General features: G+C 43.4%; 2 protein-coding genes across 3 annotated transcripts in view; one reads left to right on the top strand and one right to left on the bottom strand.

Annotated features, from left to right (window-relative positions):
- TSPAN4 (tetraspanin 4) overlaps positions 1–5,035 on the bottom strand; it is a 712,007-nt gene extending 706,972 nt beyond the window's left edge. Inside the window, exon 1 of one of the 2 annotated variants that reach the window (XM_054025356.1) lies at positions 4,753–5,035. The gene's annotated coding sequence lies outside the window, so the exon portion shown is untranslated. Of the gene's footprint in view, positions 1–2,336; positions 2,384–4,752 lie in introns of those variants that run through there. The other variant, XM_054025357.1, reaches the window with a different exon arrangement.
- Positions 4,992–12,659, top strand: POLR2L (RNA polymerase II, I and III subunit L). Its single transcript, XM_054025362.1, has 3 exons — positions 4,992–5,165; positions 6,672–6,779; positions 12,202–12,659. Exons 2-3 carry the CDS (start codon positions 6,685–6,687, stop codon positions 12,308–12,310), a joined length of 204 nt encoding a protein of 67 aa, XP_053881337.1. The 5' UTR covers positions 4,992–5,165; positions 6,672–6,684; the 3' UTR covers positions 12,311–12,659.
- Positions 12,660–13,062: the final 403 nt, after the last annotated feature.

Raw genomic sequence — 13,062 nt, 5'->3', positions numbered from 1 at the left:
TTCCTGGAAAGTGGCCTTACGCATTCAAAAGTTCTGCAGCCACTGCTCGTCACCCCATAGCTGCACAAAGATGCACTCCCACCAGTCAATGCTTGTTTCCCGGGCCCAGAAACTGTGTTGAACCATGTCAAGGTGATGCATGACTGCCGCCAACAACTGCAAATTGCTCTGCTCTGTGTCTTCCAGCAGGGCTGCTTGTGTGGCATCACATTGTTCTGTGCGGCAGCTCATGTATCAGCTGTGTTAATACTGCAGGATAAGGCGCGAGGTGTTTGTAATGCTCACAACAACAGTGTACAGCTGAGCAGGGTCCATGTTTATCATGCTATGGCGTCCACACGGGTAACCCAGGCTTACAAAAAAAAAGGCACGAAAAACGCTTGGTTTGTTTGCTGTTGATTTCCGGGAAGGAGGGAGGGAGGGAAGAAGGTAGGTAATTAAGTGCATCATGGGAGGTTAACACCATGTTCCCATAACCACCCGCACCAATGTTTTGGTCCCATAAGGCATTGCAAGCCCAACCCAAAATTCCACTTGGCTATGTGCACTGTGGTATAGCTACCCACAATAAAAAATCTGGACGGGGTGGGGAGGTGCCTACATAAGAAAAAGCCCCCCAAATCAGGACTGTCCCTATAAAATCAGGACATCTGGTCACCCTATACCTGCAAGAGAGTACAATCTCTCTCTCTCACACACACACACCCTCACCCACCCACTCCCTCCCTCCCTCCTCAGGGGATTATGAAAAGGAAGCATCCAGGCACATGCCTTCAGTTTCTCAGCTTTACCAGCAGGAGGAGCAAGCATATATCAAGCCACCATTCTGCAGTACAAACTACAAAAGGAGAAGGTCACAGGAGACGCAGCCTTTCAACATGGTTAGATACAGAAACCCACTTGCCCTCACACATTATAAAAACACTTTAGGAATGGTTCAGCCAGGCAGGTCACTTAATTGGCTGAATATTCTTAACCCTCTCATTTGAAAAGCAAAGGTGCCCCAGGGCAACGGAGCAGCTGCTGGAACAACAGACTACAGTATTCCACAGAAAGTGCTTAATGCAAAAGAGTAGGAAGGAGCATCTGCCTTGTAGCATACATGTATGATATAATTATTCATCGCTATGAGTGTTTTATACCCTAAGCCAAGCTGTGCTTTGCAGGTCTACATCCATCCAAAGTCCTCAAGATGTGTTCAACCCCTACAGTGTTCGTGCCAAGGTGAGTACAAGTAGCCTTCAAAAGCTATGCCAGCATCAAAGAGAATCTATACATACATAATGTCTAGTGCATTAATGGGAGAGTGGGTTATACAGAGGTCTGCAATTTCACAACAAAGCAGCACAAATGGCAACGTTTGCTTTAAGAGATGCCCCTTCAAAAATGGGGGGGGGAAAGGAGGAGGGTCTCATGTCTCACTTCTTTACCCATCAGAGAGAAGCAACTTATCCAAACAAAAATAAGAAACTAGTCCACAATCCGCCACCTGTTCCAATTCGATCAGTTCTCGACGACCCTCTTCTGCTCATTGTTGAGGAGCACCCTGATAGGGTCATTAGTTGTCAGTCATATGAAGCATCCTGCAACCTTTGATATCAGTTCAAAGACACAAAGATCAGGGGGCTGCCACTTACTGAAAGTGGTGGAAGGCCTGGGGAATGGTATAGTGTGAAAACTTCTTGGCGTGTGAAATATAACTACACACTTCTAGGGGCACAGAGAACTCCAATACTTGCAAAAGGAGATATTTTACAAGTAAGACCGAATTTGATTTAGTGCCAAAGAGCATGGGTTGGTATTAGAACGTATAAAACATTTAAGGGTAGAGGAGCTGGAAATCCCACGGGATGCAGCTATCCACCCAATGAAGTAGCAAGGAATCACCCTAATATGAATGTACCAAGGTTCATAAATTACTGACTCTGCTTCTTAAAACACACAAATCTTTTAAACAGCCTGTTGTGGCTTGGCAGGCAAATACGCTCAGAATAACAGGATATACAACGTGCAGCATAAAATGTTCTCAAATGTAGAAATCTCTAGAGTTCACAGAACATAACAATCCTTAAGTTTCACAGGATCAAAGAAGGACATAAAATCTATTAGATCATTAAGCCCCTCACCCAGCCAGGGTAGGCTGTACACACAGGACAGATCAGATGTTAAAATTAATACTACGTCTAGAGCATAGTAATATTTTCTTGCTGGAGATGCAAATGAAGTAATGTCTGAGAATTTAGGTCTGAAAGTTGCTGTCAGGTTAAAATTCAGTTTTGTCTTCCTTAAAATTAATAAACACATTTCCACAACTTAACAGTAAAGCCTTGACCTACCTGAAGGGTTACCACTCTGTCACAAACCCCCAGCAACAGCACCTCCCTTTCTCACTCTCACTTCCTACTTTCTGCCTGCAAATACAAACACTTCTCTTCGCGGTTCAGCGAAAGAATTTCTGTAGCGCCCCAGTTCTGAAAAGGTATCAAATCACAATCTCTAAATTTAAAAAAAAAAAAAAAAAAAAAAAAAATCAAAGGAGAAAAATAAATAAATAATGAACACGCACACAGTTCTCATTGGCCTCAGAATCTACGGCTCACAGCAGTTCATCTGCCATTGATGCCAAGTCAATTCATTCTGTTCACAGCTAAAGATAATTATTGTTCCTGCAAAAATCATAGTCGCTTCGTTGGTGCTTAGAATTGTTTATAAGTGGTTTTATAATCCCAAACCTCATTTGTTATAATGGAAGTATTTGTTCTTCTACAGTCAAACTGGGTCTGGAGTTTCTGCGTATTGGGTCAATAATCTAGGTTTTCAAAATAAGAGTCATGTAAGACGCATTAACATAAACTGTGCATTAAGATAATTATTTATATGCTGGGCAGTAATGGCTCCACACTGTGCATTGTATCAAATCTCAGATACTTCAGAAAATTACCATTTTAAATAAAGAAAATTAGCATAATGTTAATGTTGTAACAAGCAGACAATAAGAATTGTCAAGAGTCAGACTGATTCTCTATCTCACAATCCTCACCCCACCAAAAAACAACAAGATGTGACCCTAATGCTGGCGGCAGCCACACCTGTTTACATTTTTAAGCACATATACTCTGCTACTAATACACTTCCTCACATTACTCACATCTTTAACTTAGTCTAATGAAATACCTCCAACAAAACCAAAACAACAAAAACAATTTAAGATGCATCTTTACACATTACCAAAAGTCTTTTAGTTTTTGGGGTACACAATGAGATCATTTGTCACCTTGTCTACACCAACCCCTCAACTCCTCCTCAGTGGGGCATGACCCTTTCTTTCCCTGCCCTTCTCCCTAGATATTGCAGCAGCTTTCTAACAGTGCATGATGGAGCTCTACTGCCTTGGCACAAAGTAAATGAGCCCAGACTGGTGTGTGCCAGTGTTAAATTGGAAAATTCTTACTTTGGCCACACATTGTCTTTTAAATTTACATTAACAACATGAGTCACATTAACATCTGTCCCTTACAGGGCCATTTTCAAGTTTAATTTGGCTCTCGTTTAGATTATGTAAAAATAAACTCTCTTACCAACATAAAATAATTAGAACTTTCCCCATTTTGTTTTAATTTAAATGCAAACAGTTGTTTTAAACCAGTAAACATCCCCCTGCTGTATGAGAAATTCACCACTAAGAACATGGAAGTGAAACTGACCATAAACAAGAGTAAAACAAACCACAGTGATTTTCTTCACACAAGCTGAGAGAAGTGTAAAAACTAAACAGAGTGACAAGTAACTTGGATTTATTTATTTATTAAAACTTGTGTGTGCTATTAGTAACAGATAAACAGATAGCATTTGCTTGCTACCAATAATTGATGTCTGTTTTTAAATTGGCAGAGTATGTAACTTTTTGTGTGCAAATATCTCCACAATTGCTTGTAGGCAACCAGATTCAGGAACTTCACTTTTAATAGAAAAATTATTAAAATACAAAGCAGAACATCAGACTTCCCTTCCTGCAAACATAGGGTACCTTGGGGGCACACCTCCACTGACCTTTGGGATGGTTACTTCAGTTTGAGAGACTTGTATTTGTACAGAATAAGGTTTTTGTATGACATCCAGTATCAGCTCTATCAAGTGTCACTCGGACAGAGGCTCCCTTTCGTATTAAAAGCACTATATTCATAAAATACTAGACAGCATTGTGAAATCAGGTCGGATTAATTTCCAAGGGCAGTTTTTGTATGGGTGTTTTTAAGTCTCTCCACGTTAGGATAAGGGATTTTGCACTCTGTGGGTTTTTTTGTTCGTTTGCTTGTTTTTAAATCTCAGCTGATCATCAGGGCTTCCAAGCAGCCTTGGGGGCATATCCTTGCAAACCACTACAGAACCCTAGGGGCATTTCTTGCATTGCAAAAAAGGAATCCACAACTAGCGGTGCCCAGAACAGAAACACCCCGTGCCCTGTCGTACCTCACCCCGAAACAACAGCAGGTGGTGAATGTCCTGAAGCGACCGAGAAAAGCCCCTCTTCAGCTGTACCTCTCCTCCCTGCTCCCCCCCAGCAGGCACAACTTGTTGGTGCTGAGCTGCAGCCACCAGTTGCACTTTCCACTCCTGCACAAACCCAAGCACTAGCTGGGATGGGAGATGGGAGGGGGAGAAATCTGACTTCTTTTACATCCTGTTATTAAAGTCCAAGCAACAAGTGTCTGCAGAGAGCGCCTGGGGATCGTTAGGAGTGAAGAGAGATACCTGACACTGCGCCGCCGCCGCCGCTGCCTCCAGCCTCTGTGCTCCGCTGCTCCAGCTGCTGCGGCTGCTGCTGGGCGCTCTACGCTTCTAGAGAGCCAGCTGCCACTCAGCGCACGCGAATCGCGAACCCTCCCTGAACGAAGCTAGCTTGAGCCAACCGAGGTGCCGTCGATTTGGGTTGTACCATCCTGAAGTCGGGAGGGGGGATTATTGATCCCCACCCCCCCAGACACGCGCTATGACATAGATCATTATTATCCCCGGTTGCATTGCGCCTTGTGGCTCAAGTCACCGAAACCTCCCCCCGCCAAATCAGGTATAGTGGTATCGCCGACAGAGGGGCAATTGCCGTTGGAGGAGCAGCAGCGGCGCGTGGGGGTGAAGCTACCGGACGCGGTGCAGGCCCTGCTGAGGTAACTGGCCCCACTAACTTGGGGAGGGCGGGAGAGCCCCAACCGCCCCTGCCTGGTCTCCGGGCCCCTTCCCCGGGGTCTGGGAGGCGGAGCGGCCCCCACCCCCTTCTCAGGAGCGGTTCCCCTGCCCGGAGCCATCCACCTGGGACCGGCCCGCGCCTCTTCCCCGCAGACACCCACCGGGGTCTCCCCCTGGCTTCGCGCGCGCTTCGTACAGTGCTTGGCCAGGGAGCCCCGAGGGTCCCTCCCCCTGTTCCGCCCGCAGCGAGCGCTCCCGGCAGGCGGGCCCGGGAGATGGTCCTGGGGCAGCGCATGCACGTGGGTGTAAGGCGGGGCCCTGCCCCTGCCCCGTGCGCGGCCGGGGGTTGTTAGGAAGCGGCGCGGAGTTAAAGGGCCCGGGGTCCCGCGGAAGGGGCTGGAACCAGTCGCCGCGGCCCAGGCCCCCACCGTGAACCTTCTTGTTCCTACTCTACACAAAGCCGCCCGGAGCCGCTGCCTGCGGCCTCGGTTCTAGCACCGCTGGAGCGCGGAGCGCCTGTTCCACGGCCCTTGAGCCACTCAGACGCTGCCCCTCCCCCCCCCTTTATTTAATTCTAATCCAAGGAACGTCTCGCGGGGCAGCGTGTAGGCTGCGGGCACCATAAACGAGTGAGGCTGTGTCTACACTGCCACTTTCCGCGCTAAAACTGGTCGTTCAGGGGTGTGAAAAAACACCCCCCTGAGCGACAGAAGTTTCAGCGCTGAAAAGCGCCGGTATAGACAGCACTGCTGGCGATAAAGCTACCAGCGCTCGTTAGGGATAGCTTTTATTATCCCTGGGAGAGCTCTCCGCCGGCAATAAAGCATTGTCTACAGTACTGCCCATGTCACAGCACTGTTACGGCTGCGCTGCAACGTGGGCAGTGTAGATGTACCCTAAAGGGCCCTACACGGGCTCTTTAGGCACCCCAGAGTGCCTCCTGCATGGCTCTTTTTAGCAAATTTACCATCCCAGCCTTTCTACTCCTGCAATAGGGAAAGGCTTCAGCAGGGGGAAGCTGCCAGGGCCATTCACTGCGCTGTGTCACATACATACATAGCGCAGTGAGGAATGGGGATGCAGCCTGCCTTTCAGGGCAGTGCAGAGCTAGGTGTGTAATGCCTGTACTCTGCGCACACTGGTAAGTGCAGACATAGCCTCAGAGGATTGTGTTAAAACTGCTTGTGGACTGAAACTTAGTATCTAAGCAACAAAACATAAGTGTCTGACTTGAAAGGCTAATGTACAGCTGTTCTATACTAATAATAGGTTAATCAATCCAGTAGTAGTATTAAAATAAACAAAAGGAGAATGTTTATACTTGGGTGGTGGAGCTGACCCTTCCAGCTGTGGTGCAGTCCTGGAGTTCCCGCCTCCCTTTTGCCCTATGTGAAAAACTTCCATGATAATATTTTATAGATACATCAAATGCATTCTGAGATGTAAACACAAGTAGTAAGCACGTTATTTGGTTAATGTTTTGACAGTTATTGCAAGAAAATGATTATCCCGGTCAGATGCTTCACCTGCGGCAAAATAGTTGGAAATAAGTGGGAGGCATATCTTGGCCTTCTACAAGCAGAGTACACAGAAGGGTAAGTATTTCTTTATGCTCCTTGGCCCTGATCTTGCAAAGACTTAGCCAGAGCTGGTCTATGCTACAGAGGTAGATTGACGTAAGGCGTTTATGTTGACCTACATTACAATGGTGCTCCCACTGATGTAAATTGCCCACTACATTGACTTAATAACGCCACCTTCACGAGAGATGTAGTGCTTAGGTTGATGTAGCTAGGGTGGTGCAGTGTCTGTGTAAACACTGGAGACCCAGCTCCATCGCTGACAGTCAGCCACCAGGTTCACAGCTCTCTCATAGTGTGAATAAACCACCCCCTAAGCAACATAATTTATACCGACATAAGCATTGGTGTGGACAGCGCTAGGTCAGCGGGAGAGCTTCTCTCTCATTGGCGTAGAGCAGCTACATTTACAGCCACTAGCACCCCTATATACTCTCTAGTATAGCCATGCCCTTAGATGAACACTGTATGGGGAAAAATAAACTGAATTCAACTTTGCCAGCAGTTTGTTACATCAAGACTGCAACTGGAAAATACGTGAAAGAGGAAGGGATGATGAGTGGAGGCCAAGATTGTCAAAAGCAACTAGTAATTTTGGGTACCTACCCACTTGAGCTGTTGCCGGAGCATGTAGTTTCTGAAAGTCAAGCCCTTTTTAAGGTGTCTTAGGTTGGACACCCAAATTTGCTAGTCATCTTTGAGAGCTGACTGAGGGTTTTTTGGGAGTATGTTGTATCCTTCAGATGAAATGATTAATCACATAATTGTCTCTCCATATTTGGTTGGAAACCATAATGCTACTCCACATTTAATACAGTCTACTTGGAGCTGCCCAAGAGCTAGAATTAGCCTGTAACTTGGAGACTTCTCTCAAGTTACACTATAAATCTCAATTATGCACCAGACAGATCCTAAGTGTCTGCTTGAACATTAGGAAGCATAACCCTGTGCACTGAAAATAAGCTTTCCTTTCATAAGTAAATCATATAAATCATTTGTAATTTTTTACCAATTTATGTACAATTGGCAGATCAGAAAAAATAATTCATCGTGCATTTGACAATTCATTATATATTGCTACTTCCAGTGTTTATTCTGCATAGTCTGTTTCCCTTTAAGGCAATTTCTAACAAATCCAGCTTTCTATGAGGTTTGGGGCTTAAGCTTTACCAGACAGACTATGAAGATGAGATTAGTTTAAAAAAAAAAAAAAAAAAAACACAACACTAAAAATCTTCCCTTGCCTAGCCTTTAAACACATGGGAATTCATAATCCACCCCTTTAGCCTCTTCAGAGCTTCTTGCCAAGGTTGTAGAAAAGACTTATCTCACAACTGAGATTTTATTTCTCATTTGTGTTAGATGAATGTGCCAGGGACTACTTTTCCTAAATCCCATTGCTATCCTGGAGTGCATACTTGTAAGTGCCCTTCCAGAAAGATCACACCAATGAATGTTGTTGAGCTCAGATACTGCAGGTCCAGGAAGGAAATCATGGCAATTTGTGCTGTAGCTTCATCATATACTGTTAATTATAGCTTAAAGTAACAATGCAGAGCAGGTTTCTAAGATTTTGTTTTTGTAATGCTCATTTTAATAGCTATTTATCATGGCTGTTTTCAGTGGCAGGTTGCTAACTACCATTCAGTTCCTAGATTGTGTATTTGTTTTTTCAGCCTTTAATTTAAGTAACTCTACTTGGAGGAATGCCAAAGCCATGATGAACTATTTGTATGTGGCAGAAATGTATGTTTGAGACTTGATAGGATTGTTTTGACATATTGTGGACCTGGTTCTGATCGCAGTAGTGTAAATCAGGAACAATTCAACTTTGTGGAGTTACACCATTGTAATATCAGAAGAAGGGCTTCTGCCTCTAGAACTTAGGCTACGGCTACACTAGAGAGCTTACAGTGGCGCACCTGCACCAATGCAACTTAACTACTCCAGCCCCCATGAGTGGTGGTAGCAGCTCTCCTGCTGACCTAGTGCTTTCCACACCAGCGCTTATGTCACCCAGGGGAGTGGTAGAGTGTAGACATAGCTTTAGAGTTACAATGAAGCTCAAATATTGTGTTTACATGATAAATGCAGCCTGAAACAGAGCGTGCCCTAGGGGCACACACTGATTTTTTTCATGCCATTTCATTGTATGGATTTCTATATCCCCTAAGGTGAGGAGAGTTTCTGCAAGCCCCTCTCTACTGTGCTACCAGCAATGAAACTGCATACGATTTTAGGTAATGGTATGCAGCCTTCTGACAATCGTCTGGGCAGATAAATGTCAGATGCAACTGAAATCACTAATTGTAACTTAAGAAATGAGTTTGTTCCATTTTCCTATCTGAGGTTTCAAAGCAGTGTGTAGTGGCAGAAACTGCTGTCTCTCTTTAAAAAAAAAAAAAATTCCTTCCTTATAAGCACTAGTTTGTGGAATGTTGAAGAAGAAACGGAAACATCTAAGGAACTGGTGCTTCCGAGTACTGATTTAGCTGAAACTATACAATGTATAGGATTTCTAAACTTGTAGCTCATTCTTGTATTCTGCAGCTCTGACTGTCAGAACAGTATGACTTGAGAGGTCAGAATTTTCCAAAGTAACTGTTACTTCTCAGACTTAACTCTTCCCATTTGAAAAGTGTTCTGCTTTATGAAAGTATGAAGATGCAGTGTGATGCATTAGTCATGAAAACCATGACTTTCTGTGCCCTTATCACAAAAACATGCATTTATTATAACAACTTTCTCATGTACTACTTTAAGAGTAACTTCTGCACATGTTTGTTTTCCAGTGGAAAACATTCTACTTGCTGTTGAAGCCCCACTCTTCAAAACCCTAAAATGAATTGAATAAAGCACTAGCAAAAACTGTAGGAGCAATCCTATGCCAACAGGTGAAAGGACTAGCTGATTTAGAATTTGTGGAACTTGTGATTCTGAGAATATTGTTTAGTCCTTATTACATCCACCCAAACATTTGACCAAGATCCAGTTAATGTAAAAGCTTCTTGGACTTCTTTCAGTCATTACAAGGAGTTCATAAGAACTTAAGAAAGGCCGTACCGGGTCAGACCAAAGGTCCACCATCTAGCCCAGTATCCTGTCTACCGACAGTGGCCAATGCCAGGTGCCCCAGAGGGAGTGAACCTAACAGGCAATGATCAAGTGATCTCTCTCCTGCCATCCATCTCCATCCTCTGACAGACAGAGGCTAGGGACACCATTCCTTACCCGTCCTGGCTAATAGCCATTAATGGACTTAACCACCATGAATTTATCCAGTTCTCTTTTAAACTCTGTTATAGTCTTAGCCTTCACAGCCTCCTCAGGTAAGGAGTTCCACAAGTTGACTGTGCGCTGCGTGAAGAACTTCCTTTTATTTGTTTTAAACCTGCTGCCTATTAATTTCATTTGATGACCCCTAGTTCTTATATTATGGGAATAAGTAAATAACTTTTCCTTATCCACTTTCTCCACATCACTCATGATTTTATATACCTCTATCATATCCCCCCTTAGTCTCCTCTTTTCCAAGCTGAAGAGTCCTAGCCTCTTTAATCTCTCCTCATATGGGACCCGTTCCAAACCCTTAATCATTTTAGTTGCCCTTTTCTGAACCTTTTCTAGTGCCAGTATATCTTTTTTGAGATGAGGAGACCACATCTGTACGCAGTATTCGAGATGAGTGCGTACCATCGATTTATATAAGGGCAATAATATATTCTCAGTCTTATTCTCTATCCCCTTTTTAAATGATTCCTAACATCCTGTTTGCTTTTTTGACCGCCTCTGCACACTGCGTGGACATTTTCAGAGAACTATCCACGATGACTCCAAGATCTTTTTCCTGACTTGTTGTAGCTAAATTAGCCCCCATCATATTGTGTATATATAGTTGGGGTTATTTTTTCCAATGTGCATTACTTTACATGAACTGCAGCTCTTCCCATTCAATCTCCTGTACAGTGTCACAATTTTGTTTTAAATTCATTTTGGGAATCAAATAGTGGATTATGACAGCATTGAATAATGCAAGGCTAAAGATGAATAGGATTCGGTCCATATATTTTTTGGGATATCAAGCCAATCTTGAAGAAGACTGAACTACGTTTATTTATGATCCATGGTTTGGGGCTACAAAGTTCAGATGCTACCATTCATCTACTGGGAGATGTGTACAGTGAGTTAGGGTAGAATATGGTTCATGTAGTGACCAAACTTCTGATTACATTTAGCATCACTTAAGAGTAGGTAAAAGGTGGAAAATAATACAGGGCACTTTTAAGTGTGTGTATTGTTTGAGCCATTTGCTTTATTACCCAGTTCACACATGTAGTTGTATATGCTTAAATTATTAGAAAATCTGTTTCAACTATAGCATCCCATTTATGAACAGGAGTAGTTCACATTTGTGACCCATTAAAGAGCTTCAGACCAGTCTACATTTATCTTTAAGTAACTTTTGGCCTTCATTTTTGCAATACGAGTGCCTCATTTTAATGTATTGACCCTCCTACATCTCAGAGGTAGGCAAGCATTATCCCCAGTTTTACAGCTGGGAAACTGACAGATTAGTTTCCCAGCTCAAACAATTACATCTTTTCAAGTGCCTTAACCACACAATTGTCCTTCCTTCCACTGTAACAGTAGCAGGGTTCCTAGTTAGTATAGATGTGACCAAACTATATCCAAGTAACTGGCTTAAAATCCCAGACAGTTTAAGGCTTTTATCACAGTAGTGGGGATGCTGTTATAGTATAAGTTTCAAAACAGCAGCCTTGTTACCAGGCTAATGTTTCTGGTCATCCAGATTTTTAAACCAGAGTAGGTCCCCTTCTATGCTATCAATTGCAACAATAGTGAAACCAAGTCCCCTTTCTCAGTTATAATAATGGAAGCATGGGCTTATTTAAAAGTCATGTTCACAACCATGAAGTCTAAAAACATGTTTCCTAGCTGGAAAACTTGCATTCAGCTGACTGGACATGGGTTGAGTTTGACATTCTCTCCACTATGAAAGACAATCCTTCTGAACTATAAATCAAGCTTTTGGATTTCCAAAAGCAGTTAATTGTGTCCCCATGAGAATTAGGCAGAGTCAGATTTACCACCTGTAAGAACAAGGTAGAAATGTGTCAGTTGGACTCTGTATTTAACTTTAGTTCCACAGAAAGGGTTGGACCCCCTTGTTTAATTAATCTGACAGGAAGAGCAGGCTTCAGCTATGTAGCCTGCTCAGCAGCAACACTGGAAAAGAACATTAACAGAAATAAAAGATACCTGTCCAGGAGCTCTTAAAAGCTGCCAACTACCCCTGTGTTTCTCTTGTCACTCTAGTTTAAAGTATGTTGTCACTCTTAAGTATGTTGCTTAGGGCCATTTTCAATACTACTGTTCTAAGGAATGCTTTTGCACTGTGTCATTTGTTCATTGACAGGGATGCCCTGGATGCTCTAGGATTGAAGAGATACTGTTGCCGTCGCATGCTGCTAGCCCATGTGGATCTGATTGAGAAGCTCTTGAATTATGCCCCTCTGGAGAAATAAGCAGTGGGTGGAAGGTTTCATACTGCAGCCATATGGGCCAAAAAGCACCACTAGCAAGCCTCCAGCTGGACTATTTAGGAGTTACAGAGAAATGCAAGCCATTCATACACCAGCCAATGAAGGATTTCACTTTCCAGCCACAATACTGCCCCAGCCACTAATCTCTTCCAAGGAAGCATTTGAAAGATGAAATCCACTTACAGTCCAGCATTGGAGTTTAATTAAAGTATGGATGGAAGGTTTTTTGCAACAGCCTGACAGTCAAGTAGGCAGCTTCCCTGTCCTTCAGTACTTTTAAGAAATTTTCACCCAGTAACAGTATTTAATAAAGTTTTTTTTATGAAATGTAGCCAAGCTGTTTGGTGATTATTACAGAACTGTATTTAGTTATCCTCTTTCTCTCCCCAGTCCAATTTCAGTTGCTGGATAGGGTTTTAGTGTCCACTAAACTTGAAATTCCTTACTCCTGGTGTTAAAGTTAAAACACTACTCAATGCTGAGAAGAAATTGTTCCTTCTCTTGAGCAGTTGTCTACACTAGTGTACAGGGAAGAGGCTTGGTCTGAAGTTCTGAGTGCCAACATAGTAAGGAAAGTAGGTACTGTGTAAGAAGAGAGGTCATTTTGTAAGAACAGATATTTCTCTTCACGGTCAGTGATAGTAGGGGATATTTCCTACCCCTGTGAAGGAGGCAGATGACCTTCACTAGAACTTAGTTTGGGAGCACCTATGCTTCAGTTAATTTAGAACATT

The sequence above is a fragment of the Malaclemys terrapin genome, chromosome 4 (genome assembly GCF_027887155.1).
Source record: "Malaclemys terrapin pileata isolate rMalTer1 chromosome 4, rMalTer1.hap1, whole genome shotgun sequence".
Lineage (NCBI taxonomy): Eukaryota > Metazoa > Chordata > Testudines > Emydidae > Malaclemys > Malaclemys terrapin.
Note: the sequence above shows the minus strand (reverse complement) of the source record. Positions and strands in the feature narration are given on the sequence as shown.